This window comes from Bos indicus, chromosome 10 (assembly GCF_029378745.1).
Source record: "Bos indicus isolate NIAB-ARS_2022 breed Sahiwal x Tharparkar chromosome 10, NIAB-ARS_B.indTharparkar_mat_pri_1.0, whole genome shotgun sequence".
Lineage (NCBI taxonomy): Eukaryota > Metazoa > Chordata > Mammalia > Artiodactyla > Bovidae > Bos > Bos indicus.
The window spans coordinates 52,918,102-52,941,002 of record NC_091769.1 but is presented as its reverse complement, the minus strand read 5'-3'; the positions used below and the strand labels follow the sequence as shown (position 1 = coordinate 52,941,002).

Below are 22,901 nucleotides of genomic sequence, written 5' to 3'. Positions count from 1 at the left end.
CCAAAGCAGTGGGTGGACGGCTTCTCAGCCAGCTTTAGTTGAATCAATCTGTTCTCAAAGTCAGACTGAAGTGCCAAACAAGTACTCATATACAGAGCAAAGCCTTAACCAGAAAAGTAAAACCTTAAAATAGATTCCAGATAAAGCCAGGAGACCTTCAAATACAAAGAGGGTGAAGACATGGATCCAGGAGAAAGACATACCTTCAGACCTTAGGGTCAGCAAGAAAATCATCACAATGGATTCAGTTGTGGGTACCATACCTGTTCGCTTATCAGCCCAAGTCGTTGGAGGTCTTTTGTGATCCTCCATGGGCCATCAAAATGTTGGCCCAAAACAAATAAAGTACCACATATTTCTCCAACAAAGATGGATTTATTTGGGATCAGCAAAGAACTGTAGTTCTGGGTCTATAACCATGGTTAGCCGTATGCAAGTCTTCCACAGCAGGGAAGGAAAATGCTTTTATCGAGGGAGAAAAGGAAATTGGGAGGGCTAAAAGTAAACAAGAGTTTATGGCTTTTCATTGGCTGAGTCCTTGTTAGGAAAGAAGAATCTTTCTTCTTCCTCTTGGGTTCTCTGTTACCATCACAGATTATGAGAGCCCTCCCATCTCATTTCTCAACTCTTGTTAATTGAGGTTTATGTTTATAAGTGTTTTACAGGTTCTGTAATAGGGAAGTGATGGTGCTTTAAGAATAGGTTATGTCAGAACTGAATATTGAACTTAAAGATTTTAGAAGTCAAGTGGTTCCTCACACCAACACCTTTTCAGGAGTAGATATTTGATGGTGATGGAGGATTCTTGGAATTAAGAATGTTAAGACATAAAAGTGGCTGATGGATGAACTGTTGAAGCTATTCAGGAGAAGATTCACTAATGAAGGAGCATGTGAAAGGGGCATGCACAGTGGCTGGCACACAGTAGGCATTCAAAAAAGGTTTGAATCAAAATCCTGTAATCCAGGAAAGAGCATATTGGTGAAGGTAAAAAGCCATCAGGTGCCTTCAGGGTGAGCTGGGCTTTGTGAGTTGTTTGGAACAGAGGTAAAATAAACTGTTTTGTGGGAGGAATATCCTTAAGTATGAACAGTAGGCAGTTTTAATTTCCTGCTTCTGTTAAAAGGCCACAGAGAGTTAGAGTATGTAGAGGTAACTTGGCAGAGGGAAAAGTCATTGTTTTCTTTGTTTCTATTCCCGCTGTAAAACTTGCTAATTTTTGGTGCTGCTCAGAATATGGTGCTGTTTCAGAATATTGTTTCAAAAAATCATTTTATTCTTTTGTAAACTTATTTCAGTAGAAAGGAGTCTGTTAAATAATGGCTAAAGATTAGACACTATCCTGGGGGGAAAAGTGAAGAAAGAGGTGAACACAGGCTGGGTATTACATGATAATAAGGGATTGTTGTCAGTTTGGGGATTGTAACTGAGAGGAAGTAGAATAAATGAAACAGAAACAGCAGAATGCTGAAAGTTGTTGAAACTGAGTAAAAGATATATAAAGAATGGTTCATTATATTTTGTTCTATTTTTGTTTATATTTGAAAATTCAAAAAAAGAAAGTTTTAATTTTTAAAAACATGTCCAGTATAGAATGTTTTAGGTCAAAAAATATTATATACCCAAGTAATAGCTTAGTGCTTTATTGGGTTTTGTGTTACTCTTAATTGTATTCTTGGAAATACATGGGATGGGGAAGAGGGTGCACTCATTTACTGGATATGAAAGCCTAACATTAAAGGGAAAGAAGAGTGGCTTCAGAGTATTAGAAGTCTGCTGAAAATCTTAGGATTATGTCACACCGTTTCCACAGAAGCAAAAGAGAAATGATATTTCCTTCTATCTTGTTCTTCTAATGTTAGCTAGCATCTCACATAGCTGCCTTCTTTGTGTTCATGAAGGAAAAGGCCCAGAGGCATACTGGTATCTTTATAGGAAGTCTTCCAGAGGGCCTTATTTATCAAGGAAGTTTCTAGATTCAGACAGTCGGAAAAGCTGCTCACTTAGACGAAGACTTGCTCAGAGTATGCTCACTGCTAACGTCCGGAGAGTCTGCCTTCAGAACATCCCTAATAGCATTTTTTGAAAGGGGGGGGGGGGGTGTCTCTTTATGGGAACCTGTAAAATCATAAAGTCATTCTTATTTCATGTTTACAATTATTTGAATACTGAATGTACTAAAATAGCTTTAATTTTAGCTGTTTGTGTTTTAATAGTTCTTTTATTTCTGGTAGGTCTGTCTTTATCAGTTTACCTCCCAAATCTTCCTTCTTTGTTATCTGTCAGCTGGTGCAGGATTCAGGAGAAAACTTCAGAGGAAAAAAAATAGTGAAAATGAAATATCAAGATGGTAAATTTTTCCTTTAGTTTACTGTTAAAGAAGATTAAGAAACTTAAACGGCTAAGATTGCCATGTTTTAGTAACTTAATAGTACATAGGTAGCTTCTTCTCATCTTTGTTTTTTCTCTTTTTAAGGCAGAAAGATTGGGCTGATTGTGTTGGCAGGATGCATTTGATGGATGACTGTCATTATCCTATCAAACCTGCACAACACTTTAAGTATCAAAAATGATAATTAAATTTTCAAGAGACCATGTTGAGTTTATAAGATTTGGGACTTGTAAAAGAATGAGCATAACAGTTGGCTAGTAGTGACTAGTGTGTTTTTATTGACCCAGGAAAGAAATAGAGACATCTCAGGTTTTCTTTTACTTTGTTTCCTTGTACACCCCTCCTGTTCCCTCCCTCAATTAATATATTGTCCAAAATGTTGGTAATGACTTGGAACTATTCAGGTTGCACAAAGCGTTTAATGAAATCTTGTCTTAGACAAAACACTAGAGAGGGTCATAATTAATGTCTCATTTTCTGCCAGTTGCTATTGATTACTCATTCAAGATCCCTTTGTTCTCAGAATGATAACAACTGTAGTTTGCATTGCTATCTAATGAGATTCTCAGGATAGAATTCTTTAACAACTTACTGATAATTGCTAACATATCCCTGGAATTTCAATGTAAATGAATTTGCATCATAATAACAATTATTTTGCAAATGTCGCTGTTGTCCCAATTCGAGTTTTATTATAGCCCTTCCTTAAATTATTTGTAGAAAGTTAACAGAAGACTGATATATTATTAAAGCCCAGCATTTATATTTTGCTGAGTTCCTCTTCACTCTCTGAGATTTTGATTTGGTTATGACATGAGGTGAGATGCCACTTTGTCACTCTTGAGTTGTCCTGTCTCTGAAACTTCAAATGGACTCAACAGCTGAAATGTACTGTGATGTTTCTAAATTAAAAGAACAATTGCAAATATAACAATACTGTACTAATTTTGCTTTTAAAACAGTTTGTTTCTTTATTTCTGAGTAACAAAAGAAGCGCATAGTATAGTCTAAAAAAATCATCTGAGGGAATTCCCTGAAGATCCAGTGGTTAGAACTCTTTGCTTTCACTGCCGAGTACACAGGTTCAATCCTTGGTCGGGAACTAAGATCCTGCAAGCCACACAGCACAGCCCCCCCCCAAAAAAATTCATCTGGGACATTTCAACAATTTATATATTCTGTTTTATCATGATTTTTGTTTTATATCTTTCTGTGTCTTTAACATGTCCCCTCTCAAAAGGGCGAATTTGGGAACAGCTGCTTGCTTTTAATACATAATATATTAAAACTGCATACTATTTCAGGGGTGTAATATAGGCATGAAATTAAGGAGTACTGTAGAATGAACAAAGAGCAAAGGTTCCAACAGTCCATATTAAGTATTTAAATTTTTTGACATATGTAACTACAACATTAGATACTCCCATCTTTTCTAGAAAGTAAATTATTGTTAAGTTAGTGCTTCAAATTTGTAATCATAAAATGAGGCTTGTTTAATCTGATTGTGAATAGATGTGAAAATATATGTAGTACAGCTTTGGACTAAGCCATTTAATGGTAAAAAGTAGTTTTAAGGAAGGAAGTCTATGTTTATCAAGATTTCAGATTCTTCCCTCTTAAGAGTAAAGAGTATCCAAATTATTACAGTATGATTTTGAATCCCCCTGGATACTTATCAGTACCATTTTTATATATTATGTTTTCCTGTGGTCCTATTAAATTACATTCACAGTATGTTCCAATGTAATTATGAAGAAGTTGCATTAGTAAATGATGCTGGCCTTGCCTACTACTTTATACCTCTTCTTTACATTTTTGGTCAGTATCAACAGGAAGTGTGTTGTTGTTGTTAGTCAGTCATGTCCAACTCTTTGCAACCCCATGGACTGTAGTAGTCCACCAGGTTCCTCTGTCCATGGAATTCTCCAGGCAAGAATACTGGAGTGGGTAGCCATTGTCTTCTCCAGGGAATCTTCCCTACCCAGGGATCCAACCCAGGTCTCCTGCACTGCAGGCGGACTTCCTGTCTGATCACTATGAAGAACACTAAATAGTCTTTTCAGGTTCACATTTTAGAGTCCCCCGAGTTTCTCATGCACATGAAGAGGAAGAGGGAACTTAAAAAATACTGCACAGGCTATTAAAGTTCCATGTAAAGAAATGGGAATTTTTATTTAGGCTAAAAGTATGTCATATGTAATTTAAAATGAAACTTACTGTAGGTTTTTATGATAATAATCTATGCTATCTTAGTGTTTCAGGAATAACCCTTTATTAATTATTCCTTGGTAATTAGATTGATTTTTCACAGATGGAGTTTCTAGATGACTATGAAAAAGATTCTTTTTCTTGAAGCATGTGTTAAGAAATTTAGTGCAGTGCTGTTTCAGAATACTAATTCTGCCTTGCATAAGACAGCAGAATAAAGCTGCTTTGTCTGGTTCTATATCCTCTGGGATACTTGGGTATTCTTTTTGCCTGAGATACCTTCAGGACAAGATCAATAATGCTTCTCATTTGTTATAGGCAGGCAGAAAAATCAATAGTATGAGCTGATATGTAATTTTATTTTAGGAAAAAATTCAATAGATTATTATGTGCACTTTGGTTTTACCAAAATGTTTAAGAATCAAATAAAGGAAAAAATATATGATTTAGTTAGTGTATCAAGTCCTTGTAGAGAAAACTTTGTCTTAAACTTCTTTTGTATTTCTTACAGTACTAAACATTTCATTTTAGTTGGGAGGATGAAATATCATCTTGTGTTCTTAAGAAGAAACAATTTCTCCTTCCTTTACTTTGCCTAATCATTTCGATCATGGTACAGATAAAACAGGGGAACTGATTATTTCTGTGATTAGGACAACTGGGTGAAGGACAGCAGGATGAAGAACAACTTCTGTGGCTTTCTTGAAATTAACTGGAGAAAAAGAAGATAGGGTATTTCCTAACCACATCTTCAGATTTGTCTAAGAGGAAGGAGAAAAGTATATCATCGGTAAAATTGGTAACAAGTAAACTTTTTTCCCTAAAAAAAATTTGTTCTTTTTCTTCCTTTATTTCATGCATATGTACAAATATCTACAGTATGTATTTTATAGGTGACTCAACTTTAGGATTGTAATTCACAAATTCATTTATATGTCACTTAACATTTTTTCAAGTTACCTTTAAAAATGGTTATTGGACTCCTAGACTGCTACAGAAATTTTGTTGTACTGAGGAAAGAACCTCTTCAACAGAAATAGATTCAAATTGGGTCCCCCTGCTTGCTGTCTGTATAATATCTCTATGCATGCAAAGAGTTGACTCATTGGAAAAGACTCTGATGCTGGGAGGAATTGGGGGCAGGAGGAGAAGGGGACGACAGAGGATGAGATGGCTGGATGGCATTCACTGACTGGATGGACGTGAGTCTGAGTGAACTCCAGGAGTTGGTGATGGACAGGGAGGCCTGGCTTGCTGCGATTCATGGGGTCGCAAAGAGTCAGACACGACTGAGCGACTGAACTGAACTGAATTGAATGCTTAATACTGTTCCAGTAAATATTATCTGCTGCTGCTTCTGCTGCTAAGTAGCTTCAGTCATGTCCGACTCTGTGCAACCCCACAGACAGCAGCCCATCAGGCTCCTCTGTCCCTGGGATTCTCCAGGCAAGAACACTGGAGTGGGTTGCCATTTCCTTCTCCAATGCATGAAAGTGAAAGTGAAGTCGCTCAGTCGTGCCCGACCCTCAGCGACCCCATGGACTGCAGCCTACCAGGCTCCTCCATCCATGGGATTTTCCAGGCAAGAGTACTGGACTGGGGTGCCATTGCCTTTCATATAACATTTCACCATATTAGTGCACATGCATTGCTTTTCTTTCACTCGATATATGCCTATATTTGTTGGTCTATAAGCTGTATATGGGTTTGTGCACATAAACATACATACTTCTGCTGAATCGTTCTGAGAATAAGTTGGCATTTCTCTGCTTATTCTTGATCTAGGTTGATACAGTTTAAATCTTTCCTCTTTAGTCACTTTGCTCTTTGGATTTAGCCTCTGATTGTCAGCCATTTCTCTGAGGGCTTGTTTATTCTCTTCTATTTCCAACATCCTATCTTACCTTCACCATTGAGAGTTACAACTCAGCCATCTTGGATTCAGGGCAGCTGAGGTCTCCTTACTTTGTACCCAGGAAACAACAAAAAAATGCCCTTCATCTTATTTTCATTCTTTTATGATACTTAGAATGTGGTAACCTATGGGGAAAGAAAAAATGAAATTTTTTATTTTTCACAAGGGGCTACAACCATGCCACTTACTTTTACTTAAGCCTTACTTACTTCTCCAGTAACCCTCTGAACTAGTTAATAATATAACCATATATAGAAAACAAAGCAGATGCATTAATGTTAGATAATTTGCCTAGGATCTTATAGTGAGGATTTGAACTCAGGTACCTAACTTCAAAGCTCATGCTGCCTCCAGGACATCTGAGTATTTACAGACATTTACTTTTAGGAATATAAGAAATGTATTTCCTGTTCACCTTTTAGATTAAGTTATGCCTCTTTTGGTCTTTATTATGACTGTTACTGGAATTCTTGGAAGAAATAACTCACTAGCTACATTTCATTCACCTGTAAGTACCTATTGTTATCTTACAACTTAAGCACACAGACTTCTTTACCATACTCCAAACACAGTCCTTTGTTTCTCCATCAATACAGTGCATAAGGGGTCTATTATTATTTTCTGAGAAAGGCTACATAGTAAATAATTTAGACTTTCCAGACCATACATTCTCTGTTGCAACTACTCAACTCTTCCATTGTAGCACAAAAACACCATAACAAATACATAAATAAATGAGTGAGACTGTGTCCCAATAAAAGTATTTTCCAACAGGTCCTATTTGACCTGTAGGCCATGGTTTGTTGACCATGGTATTAATCATCATCATCTTATATGCCCATTAGAATTTATATGCCAGGGAAATGTTGAAAGGAACATTGTTAAGTGACATATGAATACCCATCTCCTCTCATGCATTTACTTATTTATGTGAATGCAGCAACCAGTTTCATATATACCTTTTGCATTAGAAAACACAGATGAAGCAATAAATATATCAGGCACCTTAAAACATTGTATCATGAAAGTCAGTTTTGTAGTGAACAGAGAACATCCTATTAAAAGACTAGTGATTTCTTAAGAGAAAAATTTCAAGGTACATGACCCCTGCCCTAAAACATGTGGTAATAATATGTTCCGTCTACCATATTCTAGCCATATTCTGATTGCTATTTGAGGAATGTTGAATGTGCCTAGCACAGGCAAAAAAACAGAAACACAAAACAGATGTGACAATGGAAATTTTAGTATAATACATGCAGGAGACTTGATGATTCCTGGGTCACACTATTCTCACACAAATAATGTAATCAGGAGATCCATTTCTAATGGTTTGTTATAGAAATAGAAAGGATGCATGTGTTATTTATATTTATTGTTTCCTCATTTTTATCATTTCTCCTAGTTATCTTAAGGGGAACTATTTCTCCTTCATGCCTGTTAGTCAACACCTTTCTTTCCTTATCTGTTGAATCTTGTATCTGTTGAAATTTGTGTGATTAATTCTAAGTAATTACATTGATATTATGCAGTTTTTTCATATATACATCATATTATCTGTTGTTTGAAACTCTCCTTTCCTTACTTTTTCTCTTGTAAAAGAAGATATCAACTCCATTCAAAGAATCACTTATCTTTCGAGAAGTCTGAGAAAGTTGTCTTCTTAACTATAAACATTTCTGAAAAAATGCAGTGATCTTTGGCTCATTTAGTACACTGATGACTTCATGTGTACCCCAGCATTGTTGAATAGGCTTTTTTCTTTAAAACAAAACAAAACAAAAAAAAACTGAAAAAGAGAATATATAGCAAAACATGAGATGCCGTGATCAGAAGAAAGTTTATAGTTGTAAATGCCTACATTTAGAAAGATCTTAAACCAGTAATCTAACTTATACTGTAAGAACATAGAAAAAGAAAACCAAACCCAGGACTAGCAGGAAGAAGGAAGTAGTAAAGATTAGAGCAGAAATTTTTTAAAACAGAGAATAGGAAAACTATAGAACCAACAAAATCTGAAGTTGGTTCTCTGAAAAGATCAACAAAATTTACAGATCTTTAGCTAAATTGACTATGAAAAAAAAGAAGAGTCTAATTATAAAAATCAGAAATGAAAATAGGGGCGTTACTACTAATCTTACAAAAATAAAAGGAATTATCAAAGAATACAGTGAACAATTTATGCTAAAAATTTGACACTCTAGATGAAATGGACAAATTCCTAGAAATATGTACACCAGGAAAACTGAAGAAATAGCAAAATCTGAATAGAATTAAAACAAGTAGTTTGGCAGTTTCTCTAAAAGTTAGACATAGATTTACTGTGTGACCCAGCAATTCATTTCTTAAGTGTCTACCCAAAAGAATTGAAAAGAGTTACTCAAATAAATACTTGCACACAAATGTTCATAGCAACTCTATTCACAATAGTCTGAAGCTGGATAAAGCCAGAATGTTCCATAAGTGGATAAAGGCATAAACAAATTACAGTATATCTGTACAAAGGGATGAAGTTCTGATACATGCTACAACAAGATGAACTTCAAAAACGTTATACTGAGAGAAGCCAGACACAAAAGGTCACAAACTGCATTATTCCATTTATTTGAAATATTCAAAATAAGTCCAGAGGGACAGAAGCAAATTAGTTGTTGTCAGGAGCTCGAGCAAAAAAAATGAATGGAAATGACTGTTGAATGGGTATGGAATTGCCTTTTGGGGTGATGAAGTGGTTCTGGAACTAGATGGTGATGGTGGTACAATATTAAGAATGTACTAAATGTCATTAAATGTAGGAAGGCAAGAAACACCTGGAGTAACAGGCAAATTTGGCCTTGGAATACGGAATGAAGAAGGGCAAAGACTAACAGAGTTTTGCCAAGAAAATGCACTGGTCATAGCAAACACCCTCTTCGAACAACACAAGAGAAGACTCTACACATGGACATCACCAGATGGTCAACACCGAAAGCAGATTGATTATGTTCTTTGCAGCCAGAGATGGAGAAGCTCTATACAGTCAACAAAAACAAGACCGGGAACTGACTGTGTCTCACATCATGAACTCCTTATTGCCAAATTCAGACTTAAATTGAAGAAAGTAGGGAAAACCACTAGACCATTCAGGTATGACCTAAATCAAATCCCTTATGATTATACAGTGGAAGTGAGAAATAGATTTAAGGGCCTAGATCTGATAGAGTGCCTGATGAACTATGGAATGAGGTTCATGATATTGTACAGGACAGGGATCAAGAACATCCCCATGGAAAAGAAATGCAAAAAAGCAAAATGGCTGTCTCTGGAGGCCTTACAAATAGCTGTGAAAAGAAGAGAAGCAAAAAGCAAAGGAGAAAAGGAAAGATACAAGCATCTGAATACAGAGTTCCAAAGAATAGCAAGAAGAGATAAGAAAGCCTTCCTCAGTGATCACTGCAAAGAAATAGAGGAAAACAACAGAATGGGAAAGACTAGAGATCTCTTCAAGAAAATCAGAGATACCAAGGGAACATTTCATGCAAAGATGAGCTCGATAAAGGACAGAAATGGTATGGACCTAACAGAAGCAGAAGATATTAAGAAGGGGTGGCAAGAATACACAGAAGAACTGTACAAAAAAGATCTTAACGACCAAGATAATCATGATGGTGTGATCACTCACCTAGAGCCAGACATCCTGGAATGTGAAGTCAAGTGGGCCTTAGAAAGCATCACTACGAACAAAGCTAGTGGAAGTGATGGAATTCCAGTTGAGCTATTTCACATCCTGAAAGATGATGCTGTGAAAGGACTGCACTCAATATGCCAGCAAATTTGGAAAACTCAGCAGTGGCCACAGGACTGGAAAAGGTCAGTTTTCATCCCAATCCCAAAGAAAGGCAATGCCAAAGAATGCTCAAACTACTGCACAATTGCACTCATCTCACATGCTAGTAAAGTAATGCCCAGAATTCTCCAAGCCAGTCTTCAGCAATACATGAACCGTGAACTTCCAGATGTTCAAGCTGGTTTTAGAAAAGGCAGAGGAACCAGAGATCAAATTGCCAACATCCGCTGGATCATCGAAAAAGCACGAGAGTTCCAGAAAAACTTCTATTTCTGCTTTATTGACTATGCCAAAGCATTTGACTGTGTGGATCACAATAAACTGTGGAAAATTCTGAAAGAGATGGGAATACCAGACCACCTGGCCTGCCTCTTGAGAAATCTGTATCCAGGTCAGGAAGCAACAGTTAGAACTGGACATGGACCAACAGACTGGTTCCAAATAGGAAAAGGAGTACGTCAAAGCTGTATATTGTCACCCTGCTTATTTAACTTCTATGCAGAGTACATCATGAGAAAGGCCTGGCTGGAAGAAGCACAAGCTGGAATCGAGATTGCCGGGAGAAATATCAATAACCTCAGATATGCAGATGACACCATCCTTATGGCAGAAAGTGAAGAGGAACTAAAAAGCCTCTTGATGAAAGTGAAAGTGGAGAGTGAAAAAGTTGGCTTAAAGCTCAACATTCAGAAAACGAAGATCATGGCATCCGATCCCATCACTTCGTGGGAAATAGATGGGGAAACAGTGGAAACAGTGTCAGACTTTATTTTTTTGGGCTCCAAAATCAGTGCGGATGTGACTGCAGCCATGAAATTAAAAGACGCTTACTCCTTGGAAGGAAAGTTATGACCAACCTAGATAGCATATTGAAAAGCAGAAACATTACTTTGCCAACAAAGGTCCGTCTAGTCAAGGCTGTGGTTTTTCCTGTGGTTATGTATGAATGTGAGATTGGACTGTGAAGAAAGCTGAGTGCCGAAGAATTGATGCTTTTGAACTGTGGTGTTGGAGAAGACTCTTGAGAGTCCCTTGGACTGCAAGGAGATCCAACCAGTCCATTCTGAAGGAGATCAGCCCTGGGATTTCTTTGGAAGGAATGATGCTAAAGCTGAAACTCCAGTACTTTGGCCACCTCACGCGAAGAGTTGACTTATTGGAAAAGACTCTGATGCTGGGAGGGATTGGGGGCAGGAGGAGAAGGGGACGACAGAGGATGAGATGGCTGGATGGCATCGCTGATTCGATGGATGTGAGTCTGAGTGAACTCCGGGAGTTGGTGATGGACAGGGAGGCCTGGCGTGCTGCAATTCAGGGGGTCGCAAAGAGTTGGACACGACTGAGCGACTGAACTGAACTGAAATGTCACTGGTTGGAAATATAATGATTAATTTTATGTTATATTAATTCCATCTCAGAGTTTTAAGCTGAAACATAAATATTATTTAAGATTATTAAGTAGTGTGATAAACTGAAAATGAAAGTTTTTCTGGAGGCAGGGACTGGACTACCATGACTAGTGTTATAAAGTTCTACTGATTCTTTCTCACCAGAGCTGAGATTTATTTCTCCATGTCTTTATGATACTTAGTAGCCAGAATTAACAGCCACCCAGAGTGTGGTGATAACTGTAAAGGTTATTAAATATGGGGTGGGAGAATACTAAATATGTTAGCGAAATCACAGTTGTTTTCATTTGAGAACCTCACTTGCATCTAACACGCTTTCCAGTTGAGGTCTTCTTTTTCCCTCAGCTTTCAGAAAGCTTGAAAACAAATTCTGCTGCATTGACTTCATTTGCTTTATGATAGGGTCAGTTGATTAGCAGGTCAGGGCTGCTGAATCTCTGGATTTCAGTGCAGTACTCAATAGAATCTCATGATGTCTCTGTAGCATATGTTAGAGCTCTCTCCTCAGCCTTGTCATCCTGGACAGATGGTTATTATGGATCAAATATAGCAAGATGGATTTTATTAGAGATAAATGTTAAGTCTTGCACTTGGAACCAAAGAACACAAACTGAACAAGGAAACCATTGGAGGGATGTTACTTAATAGCAACTTATATAATAAAAGAGTAACAGGGTGTGATCTCTCTTGACCTCTCAGTATGAGCTACATAGCACAAATGTGTTGTTAAAATGTAGTCTCAGAAACTCCTGTACATTAATAAGACTACATCTGGGGCATTGTTCTCCATTCGCTTTTCCAAGAGACTTTGACAAATGGAAAATAAATTTGGAGGTCTGTGTCAGGAATGGTGGGGAGGACATTCAAAACTATGTCATGAGACACAGTTGATGAAAACGGGAATGGCTAGTCTTGAAAATATTGGTACTCTTTTAAACAATGAGAGCTCTCCATAAAGAAAAAAGAAATGGAAAAAAGAACAGAATTGACTCCCTTGTGTGCTCATGAAAGCATTCAAGCAAAAGACTGGGTGGACATTTTTCAAAAATGATCTTGATGATTAGAGTGGAACTACAGGAGATTTCCCTGGTGGTCCCGTGATTAAGAATCCACCTTGTAGTGCAGGAGACAACAGATTCAATCCCAGGTCGGGTAACTAAGATCCCACATGCCACTGAGCAACTAAGTTCTTATGCCACAACTAGAGAATTTGTGTCGTACAATAAAAGATCCCACATGATGCAACTAAGACCCAACATAGCCAGATAAATAATAATTATTTTTTAAAAAGAGTGGAACTACATACCAACTAAAATATTCTTTCAACTCTAAGATTGTATGAATCTACATAATTTCTAAAAAGCAGGCAACATGAGGACATGAGGATGGGCAAAAAGAGAAAACACAGGTTTAAACTAATAAAATTCAAACAAGTACTTAGATACTTCCTAAATTCAAAGCATTGTTCAAGTTACCATAAATAATTTGAAAGTGATGTCATTTTCAGATTTGGGTCCATAATCAATGAGAAGATAACTCATTTCCTTGGCCTTGTTTTATAGTCTAGTCTCCTGAGACAAGATCTAGGGCTTGGAAGCCCAGCACAACTCTCTTCTTCAGGAAAACCTGGGACACCCTACTACTCATTTTCTGCCACAAGTTCCAGGAGAAGACCACTCCATGACTCTGCAGCACTTGGTAAGTGTATCACACAACAAATCCCATTTAAAAATGTTTCTTCCCCACCATCACCCCCATTAGTTTATGCTTCTGGCTACACTTCTAATTAGAAAAAATTTGATTTCTTGGGTGTCATGATGATATTAGGGCTTATTTGCATAAAGCAGTATATACTTAATAAACAGTTTAATATTTTTATTTGATCATCACCTTAAGAGGAACTGAATAGTGGAAAATGGAGCTTTAAAAATGGGACTAGTTTTCCCTCTTGTAATAAAAATGTCATATACTAATATTAATCCCTTATTCTTGACTACAGTTGATATAATGCTGAACAGTCTGCAAAATGGTTTTATAATATACATTCTCATTTCATTCATATAGCAGTCCTACTAGTCAGTGGGCGTAATACAGGCTTTAACATAAAACTGAGGCTCAAAGGACAGCATATTCGTATACCTAGTAGGTGGTTTATGCAGACTTTCTGACTCCAATTCCAATGTTCTTTGCATATTCGTTGCATCTATTCCTCAATTTTTAAAAATCGAAGTAAAATTAACATAAAATTACCTTTATTAAAGTGTACAATTCAGTGACATTTAGTATATTCGCAATGCTGTACAACCATTTTCTCTATCTAGTTCCAAAACACTACCTCAAAAGGCAACTCAGTAACTATCAAGCATACACCTCTCATTTTCCTTACTTCTTTCCTTCATGTCTTGTGTGTAGCCTAAGCAGGCCAGTCTGTTTTCATGTTGCTGCTTACAGCAAGCCTCAGGTATACTCTTACACCCTATCCAGTCAATGTTGAAATGTGAGACTTTTGGATTATTCTTACAAAGAATCCTCTATATGAGAAAATTGAAACTGTAAAGCATGTTTGTATTGAGGATAGGCCACCCTCTAAAATAAACCAAAAGAAAATAGGTCCTAGCTATTTATTCCACAAATACTTGTTATGCTTCTAATTTGTTATATCTACCTCTGTAAGGGCTTTCTCCAGGTGGCACTAGTGGTAAAGAATCTGTCTGCCAATGCAGGAGACATAAGGGATATGGGTTTGATCCCTCTATCAGGAAGATCTTCTAGAGAAGAGCATGGCAGCCCACTCTGTTATTCTTCCCTAGAGAATCCCATGGACGAGGAGCCTGGCGGGCTACAATTCATAGTGTCGCAAAGAGTCAGACACGACTGGAGCGACTTAGCACACAGGCACCTCTGTCAAACCCAAAATTTGCTAAAATATCCCTAGCCTTTGAGTCTAGAGTATGCTTAAAGGTATAAAAGGGCACAGTGATGGATTGTCATATTAGTCATAGAGATCTCTGGTTAGATGTGCCCACCTCTGCTTATAGGTGATTGAGTATTTGTGCTGTTGGAACAAGCCCCTGTGATTTAGACCAATATACTTATTAAGGAAATGGTAAGATATAGTATCTTTTCTCCATCTCCACTTTTGTTTCCCACCAAATCAGTTAGGGTAAAAACGTTCTTTTGACTCTAGATGTGTCAGTGTCACTCTAGAAAAATACCTTGTTAGAATGCTGTGTGAGCACACACCATGACAAAAAGCACTAATATAGACTAGTACACTACTACTAAAAGTTCAGGGAGGAAATGAACCACTGGAATATTGAGGGTGAGGGGAGGGAGTTGATTTCATTTAAAACTCAAGCTTCCCAGAAATTAAGGCTTGTATATTCATTTTTATTTTGATTATGATGTTAGATACTATGGATTCTCTCTTTTATGCCAGGTACAGTGTTATACATACTATATCTTTATAAAAATTCTAGTAAGTTATAATATTAACGTCATGTTACATGGGCTTCCTTTGTGGCTAAGCTGGTAAAGAATCCGCCTGCAATGAAGGACATCTGGGTTCAGTCCCTGGGTTGGGAAGATCCCCTGGAAAAGGGAAAGGCTACCCACTCCAGTATTCTGGCCTGGAGAATTCCATGCTCTGTATAGTCCAGCGGGTCGCAGAGGTGGACTGACCTACTTGCACTTCACGTGTAACAAATGAGGAACCAATATGCAGGAAAGTAAGCAACTTAGCCAAAGCTTGGTATTCAAGGAGGCCCACTCATCTCCTGTGTAAATACCACCTAGTAAATTATTATTCCACTCTTCGTTGTTATTTCTCAGTCTTAGACACTCTCTCTTGGTATTGCAGTTACTCATAAAATCTCTGGAAGGATTTCAGAGATAATCTATACCAATTTTAGCATCTTTTCAAGATATTTAGATGCTTTAGAAAATCAACATTCTGCAAAACACTGACTTAACAATTGATAATAGTTTTGCCACAAATTTTAATATAAACCTAATAATAATGGCTAAAATTTATTGTGTCACTTTCTGTTAGGTACTGCTCTGAGCATCTTTCTGTATTCCCTTTATTGCAACAGGTCCAGGAAGTTATTGTAGATAACTGAAGTTAAAAGAAGTTAAGTAACTTGCCCAAGCTCACACAGCTGCTATATGATGGAGCTGAAATTTGAATCCAATCAGCTTACTCTCTTAACTGTTATACTTTGAAACCTCCCAAAAGTGAACTTTGTATTCTAAATTCATGATTTTGAATCCAGCATTGATGCATGTAATTGTATAACGGCAACTAATGATTAGATTAAAAATATAAAAGAAGAATTTCCATTCCTAGGGCAGGGAAAAAACTGGCCTAATCCAAAGAGCAATGTATTCTACTGCTAGTTATCCCAAAGTAGAGTGATGGGCTCTAGATTTATAGGAACAGTTCAGTTGACTGTCTCTATTTATATGGACTGTGTCTTTTGCTCAAGGGATACTGTATTAGTTGTGACGAGTTGGGTTTTAGAAAAAGCCTCCCAAAGAACAAAAATTTTGCTAGTAAGTTTTATAAATAAAGAGTGTGCCAGATGTTGTTTATCTTTGGCACTTTTATTTTAAGGAAATATAGGCTGCCTCTTGGTAGGAACCAGATGCTAATGAGTGTTTTTTTCTCTCTTTATTGTACATAATTTTTCCACATACTACTTATGAAGTTGCTTTTTTAGCTTTGCAGCCTCCTGGTATATTTACTAAGAATCCCAGCCCTAATTTAAATGAATTTCATTCTTTCTTAAACAATTGAATGTTTTACTGTCATATTATTTATGACCCAGGAAAATACCATTTTTGCAGTTCTAACTTTTATAGTTTTCAAAAGCATTGTAGTTAATATTAGCCTTCTTACATGTTTTCTCTTTTTAATAGCAAACCCATCTGAGAAATCCTGAATTTGATCCATTATTTGTGTATGATTGGAATGCTGCATTTAACACCGTTTTTACAATAAAACGAACAAGTATTAAATTTTAAATTTTACAAATAGTACCAAGTGAGGCTGGGTAGGCATATGAAAATATTCATGTTATCCTTTAATAAATAATCTGTATCTTAGAAAGAAATATACTTTAATTGTTTCTTGGAAATAAATATAAACATCCAAGAATAAATTGTATAGAAATTAGTGCTGAAGTTTCCATTTTAACCACATATTGTTACAGGAAATATTCTTGTAGAATACTTATAGGATGATATCATATATGACAATGCTTGTGTTTAATAGTTTATGTAATATATTTCAGGTATTAGTATAACCTTTACTTTTCAGTTATTAAATATTTCAAAATTTTAACATAATTTGTAGCATAATATTAGCTTTTAGTCTAATATGCTTTTAAACCTAATTCTCAGTGTGATATGAACACTAGATTTGTGTCTCCCTTAAGGAGTCATATTACTAAACTGACCTGTTGCACCAGATGCCCATCTGCAGATGAAACTGAGATAAATGATGAAAAGTGCCTAGTATGAAGCCTTGTACATAATAGGTACTTAAGAAATATTATTCCCTTTTCTCAAACATGCTTATTGGTTTGTTATTTTCTCTCTTGTTTTACTTTGTTTGCTGCCATCTTCCCAGACTTACAGGATATGTATTTCAGAGTACATCACTTCATTAGGAGTACGTGTTTTACACTAGAACTGGTTAGGAAGAATGGAACTCCTGTCCCTGTATTCCCTTACTTATTCCTAAATCCTGGAAAACGAGGAAGGTACTAGGAGGGAAAATCCTTTCCTGCTCATTTGAAGTCTGAACTTTTCTAAAATAAATGCTGATGAAATATACTGTTTCCCACGTACAGATCCTTTGCAAGCAAAGAAAGTCAGAAAAGTACCTCCTGGTTTGCCTTCTTCTGTAAGTACCACTTCTTTTTTTTTGACTTTGTGGTAAGCAAATTAATTTCAGGTATTCAGTATCTGCAGACTGTCAGGATACATTCAGTTGGTGTCAGTAGGCATACTTCACATAGTAATTGATCTCTGCTTCACAGAATCATTGATTGAGTTAAATCTGAATTCAGTGTTAGGTTTTTAGATTTCTCTGCAATGATTTGTAGTTTACTCATATGCTTTCACTCCGTGTCCCTGTCATTTGAATTCCCCTCTTGGGAAGAGGACTAGGCCGCTAGCTGTCAAAGAAGATCTCCTGTACAGGTCTTTTGATGTTTAATTAGTCATTATGTTGCTGAACAGGAGGACAGACAGAGATTAATAGCTGAGAATCTTAGAAATTTACATTTGTAATAATCCCAATGGAGCTAAAGACATTAGGATTCGACGGACGAGTTCGGCTCAGCTTGCCTCAGTAGGACTGAGGTTATTAATATGCATAAATCACCAAGTCAGATGTTCATTGTGAATCTCTTGTGGATTTTAAAGCCTTCATTAAGCCTTTCCTAACTTCAGCCTAGCATCAGGAAAGCTTTCGAGCAACTAGTTTGTTGATCCCTCTTTGCTCAAAAATGTATCCTTTGAGAATAAAGAGCTTCATGAGAATAAAAAGATTGGAAAGGTTTGGTGAACAATCATTAATGGCCATGATAATCTGATGCTGTAGGGATGTTTGCGCTGTTAAATATACTTTATTCTCTTAAAGAGTAAAAGTATTTGTAAATGAACCTACATCATAAATCCACCTACAATTTAAAAATCCCTGGTGTGAGAAGGGGAGATTTTCTTCCTCTCCCTTTGCTTAGAACAAATGGGGAGTGGGGCTTTTGGATTGAGGCTGCTTGCCTTATAGGGTACATCTCTTTGTTGTGTAAATGGATGTTGGCCTTTTATTTGGCAGTACTTAACACATGAGCGCAGGTGCTGCTGGGTGAGTCACAGCTCATCCAAGTATACACTGAATGGAATATCCGCCTTGGCAAGTAGTAATCTAGAAGGAGCAGCATGGGTCTGAGCTTTTTAGTTTTTATTAAGGCTGAAGTAGAGATATTATCTTTTTGGTTGTTTGCCTTCCTTCTTTCCTATGTTCTTCCCCCGCCCTCTCTTCTGTATGATACATGAAAACTCAAATTTGAAATCCTCTTTGAAATTCACTTCCAGATGGATCTGAGTTTTATGCAGCCTAGGGCAGCTGTGCTCTGAACCTGCAGCCTACCTGGAAGGTTGGATTGCAGCTGCAGGCATTCTTAAAAGCTTTTGCTTGCATAAGCACTTGGACCCACTGGAGGCTGAATAGCTGCTTGATAAACAAAATGAACACAATGCCTCAAATCATTATTCCCGAAGACAGGATTTTTTTTTTCAGCAACAGCTAAAAATAGTTGGGCAATTTACATTTTAACAGTTGTGTGCTTTGCAGGGGTAGGTGGTTCCACAGTAAAACATGATTTCTGCTAGATAAACAGAAATCATATATAAATCTGACAGAACTGCTAAAACATGGAAGAAAGTATGCAGTCTTTCTGGTAATTTGTTACTATAATTCTATAAGAGTAACAAGTTAAATTACATATTAATATTTGGTAGAACTATACAGGTTTTAAAAAATACCAAATTAGTAGATGAAAAATTCATCTCATTTCTTTGCCTTATAATATTTTAAGAAACATTATCTTTTTTATGTTTCATAGTTCTTTCATTTTTAAAACAAAAATGCAAAAAGGACAGAGCAGCCTGGAAAGAGAATAGACACTGGAGGTCACCAGTGTTCTTTATGTCCTAATAGTAATTGCATTCACTACCTGGAGGTAGCTCTCTATATTGTCTCAGGTCTTAAGGATGAGCCACCAAGAGAGAGAAAGTGAATGAATTGTGATGAAAGTTTGATTTCTTTGAGAACCACTAGGCAATTTCACAAGTCAGGCCTACTTAAATATATTGTATTACTAGCTGCTTTATTTAGGATTTATTAGATATGTTTCTATAAAAAAGATTAGAAATTATTATTTTCAGTTCTGTACTTAACATCAGCATTGAACATGATCATATTGCTTTGAAACCATGCTGAAAATAGTTTTTCAAGCATATTAAAAGTTATTAAGAATATATAAATAATGAATTTTAATTGAAAATATGTTTTAGATTAAATGCTGTGTTAAATCTCAAGTTTTAAAAAAAGAATTTTTTTAAACTGAAAACTAGTACTTTGATAAATACTAAAATAACAAACTAAGAACACTTATGGCTACACTGCTTACCTTTTCAATGTTTAAAACAAAGGGGATTTAAAATATTGGTTTTCTATTTGGATGCTTTTACTGAATATATTTAATTCATAGGCCTTTTACAGTGTGAATTGTTTTAAAATGGGTATAAAAATGAAAATGGACTATGTATATTTTATTTCATGGTCATTTGTAGATCTTACTTCCCAAACTAGAAACTTCACCATAATATTTCAGATGTCCCAGTTTGCTGCTGGTCCATTCTTTCTTTAGTCATCTGTAAAATGCATGTTACCTTTACCGAAGAAAGTAGAAGAGCTAGGTTAGTACTGCATCGCTCACACAGCTCTGGAAAAAGCAGGCAGGGTTACTTAACATGCCAATCTTGGATAACTACATAATTTGACCACAGACCGTTGGCTAGAGGCCTTTTCTTTTTGTAAGCCATGCTACATATTTGAGTATCATAGTTACAAACCTTAGCTCTTCTGTTCCTCTCCACAGAACAACTGAATGGTAATTTCTGTCTGTGGATAAAGGTCTGTTAACGGTGTATTGACATTATTAAAGCAGTATGATCAGTGAGGTTAAGAAAACAGTATGTTCAGATCTGCTGTCTGAGTTATTGATTGGTTGTGTGACCCTGGACTTGTCAGTTAGCCCTTGAAAAGTTTGGACTAAGTTTCTTTCAGGTCTAAAGTGTTACATTCTTAGGGTTTTAAAATTAATATGCTCAGTACATAACCAAAAGGCATAATGGGCATAGTTTTCTTCTTACCAATGAAAAAAATGGTATTCTTAAATTAAGCATGTAAGTTTTCCACTTGTTTCTCTAGACAGGTTGAAATATTGAACAAAGTGAGCTTTTGTAGCAGAAACTATAGAGTGATACCTGGAAATTGAATTTGATCATACACACACCATCATTGCCTGCAGGGAACTAGTGTGACAAACAAGCATTTAGTGAATTAATTGTATATATTTCAGTGAGTCAAGTAAAAGTGTGGACCAAGTACTCTGGAAACAGTAAGTAGAATTAACCCTGCCTTAGGAAGTACTAATGGCATCAAGAGTTGACATTTGAACTCTGTCTGACAAGATTAGCAGCAGTTGATACAGATAAAAAGCATAGACATGTGAAAAATATAAACACATTCTGAAGCCACATCTAGAAGTACAGCCTTAACTGAATTCTATACCCAATACAGCCTTCATGCATTTCCTATAAGGCAGGCCCACTCTCCCATCTAGAGATGATTGAGGAATAATACATAAGACCAACTCAGATATGAAAAGGGATAAATTGTTATCGTAGTCTAGCTTGGATAAAAGCGTAAAGCCTCCTGGCCAATAGATAATAGGAGGCATTTGTAGTTGTTAAGATTATCTGGGAGTCTTTCTGAAGGCATGGGTGTGCTTTGACTTTGCAGGATGTCATCCTTCCTTTTTAGGGCTCCTGAACCTCTCCTCTCCTCCTCTCACCACTAACTTTAGTCTTTGTTCTTTGTATTCACCTAAGCTGTTTTTCATCTGTATCAGATCTTTACTGAAATAAAACATTTGAGGAAATTTTGAAACACTGGATAGGGATTGAAGGCAATTGTGGTTTGTTTCCTAATAATTTGCGGGAAAAGTTGAAACATTTGCATTGTATTTGTTACCATCCTCTACAGTCTCAATGTCACTTTGTTAGAATAACATTTATCTTACATGTGTGCGGTTCTGTGCTGTTATCTGTGTCATCTTAATCTTTAACTTTGTCACACAAATATATAACTAATATCCTCTTCTTACAAATGAGGAAATTGAGACTTAGATATTAACTTGTCCAAGATTACACATACAGCCAAAAATTACAACCAAACTTAATATCAGAGACCATTTTCTTTTTAATTTGAATGTTAAAGCATATTGTGTATTTTGGCATACTCATACTATGCCTTGGTATATTAAATTTAAAACTGTTTATTCTATCAGTTATGTTTTTCTTGATCAAACTTATTCATTGCTTTCTTATTTAAAGACCTATCACCATCTGAAAAGATGATATAGAAAACTAGCACATACTTCCTCCTCAAGCAGATGGGTTTTGTCTGGCCTCAGCTGCTTTTTGTTTTGTAGTCTTAGAGAATGCTTTTAAGTTCCCTGAACACCAAGTTTCTGTTTGTGAAAGGAGATAGTAATGCTTATCTCAAATGTTAGTACAAGGGTATTATGTGCCTAACATGTGCCTGGTATATAATAGACACTCAGTAAATGTTCCTTTTTTTTTCTAGTTCCTACCACTACAGCCAGAAGTTTAAAGGAATTTTTACCATTTCATGTTACATACCCCTCTTTTTTTTTTTTTTGACTGCTTCATGAGGCTTATGGGATTTTAGTTCCCCAACCAGGGAGTGAACCTTCAGAAGTGAGAGCACAGAGTCCTAACCACTGGACCTCCAGGGCATTCCCATAGCATACTTTGTTGAAAAGCAAGGAAAAGTGAAAACATAAATCTTATGATTATAAAAAAAAAAAAAGCAATATATGTACTTGGAACATTATGAGTAGTAAATTGCAGCCTCTGTTGTTAAGAAAGCATTTCTTTTCAGAAAAGAAACCCATAAAAGGAGGGAAAATTTGTTGAATCAATACCTGCTTGGAATTCATGCTAATTATTTTTTATTTTCTGAAGTATCAAGAGTCTGTACTTTCTTCTTCCCTTTATTCTGTCATTGGTTGAACATCTTTATGGTCCTCTGAAGCATTTTTCAGATGGAGGGAAGTTTATTTGCTCTTTATTTCTTGACTTGATATTAGTATTTCCAAACAGATTTTTTTTTAATATGCTGCAGAAAATGCAGAATCCTGAAATAAGAAAGGCATGATACACTTTGCAGATTTTTATCACCAGAAAGTAAACACCTAGTCATATTTCAGAATGCCTTTAAACCCAAATTGTGATCTTGTTCAATAGCATTTGAAAACATCTTTTGAACAA

At 36.3% G+C, this 22,901-nt stretch overlaps 1 protein-coding gene across 8 annotated transcripts in view; it reads left to right on the top strand.

The window, feature by feature from the left end:
* Positions 1-22,901, top strand: part of TCF12 (transcription factor 12) — a 393,181-nt gene that overhangs the window by 293,367 nt on the left and 76,913 nt on the right. For all 8 annotated transcript variants that reach the window (XM_070796676.1, XM_070796678.1, XM_019968768.2 and 5 more), the window contains 2 exons: positions 13,313-13,448; positions 17,606-17,658. In XM_070796676.1, the coding sequence (XP_070652777.1) occupies positions 13,313-13,448; positions 17,606-17,658 (189 nt within the window). The remainder of the gene's footprint in view (positions 1-13,312; positions 13,449-17,605; positions 17,659-22,901) is intronic.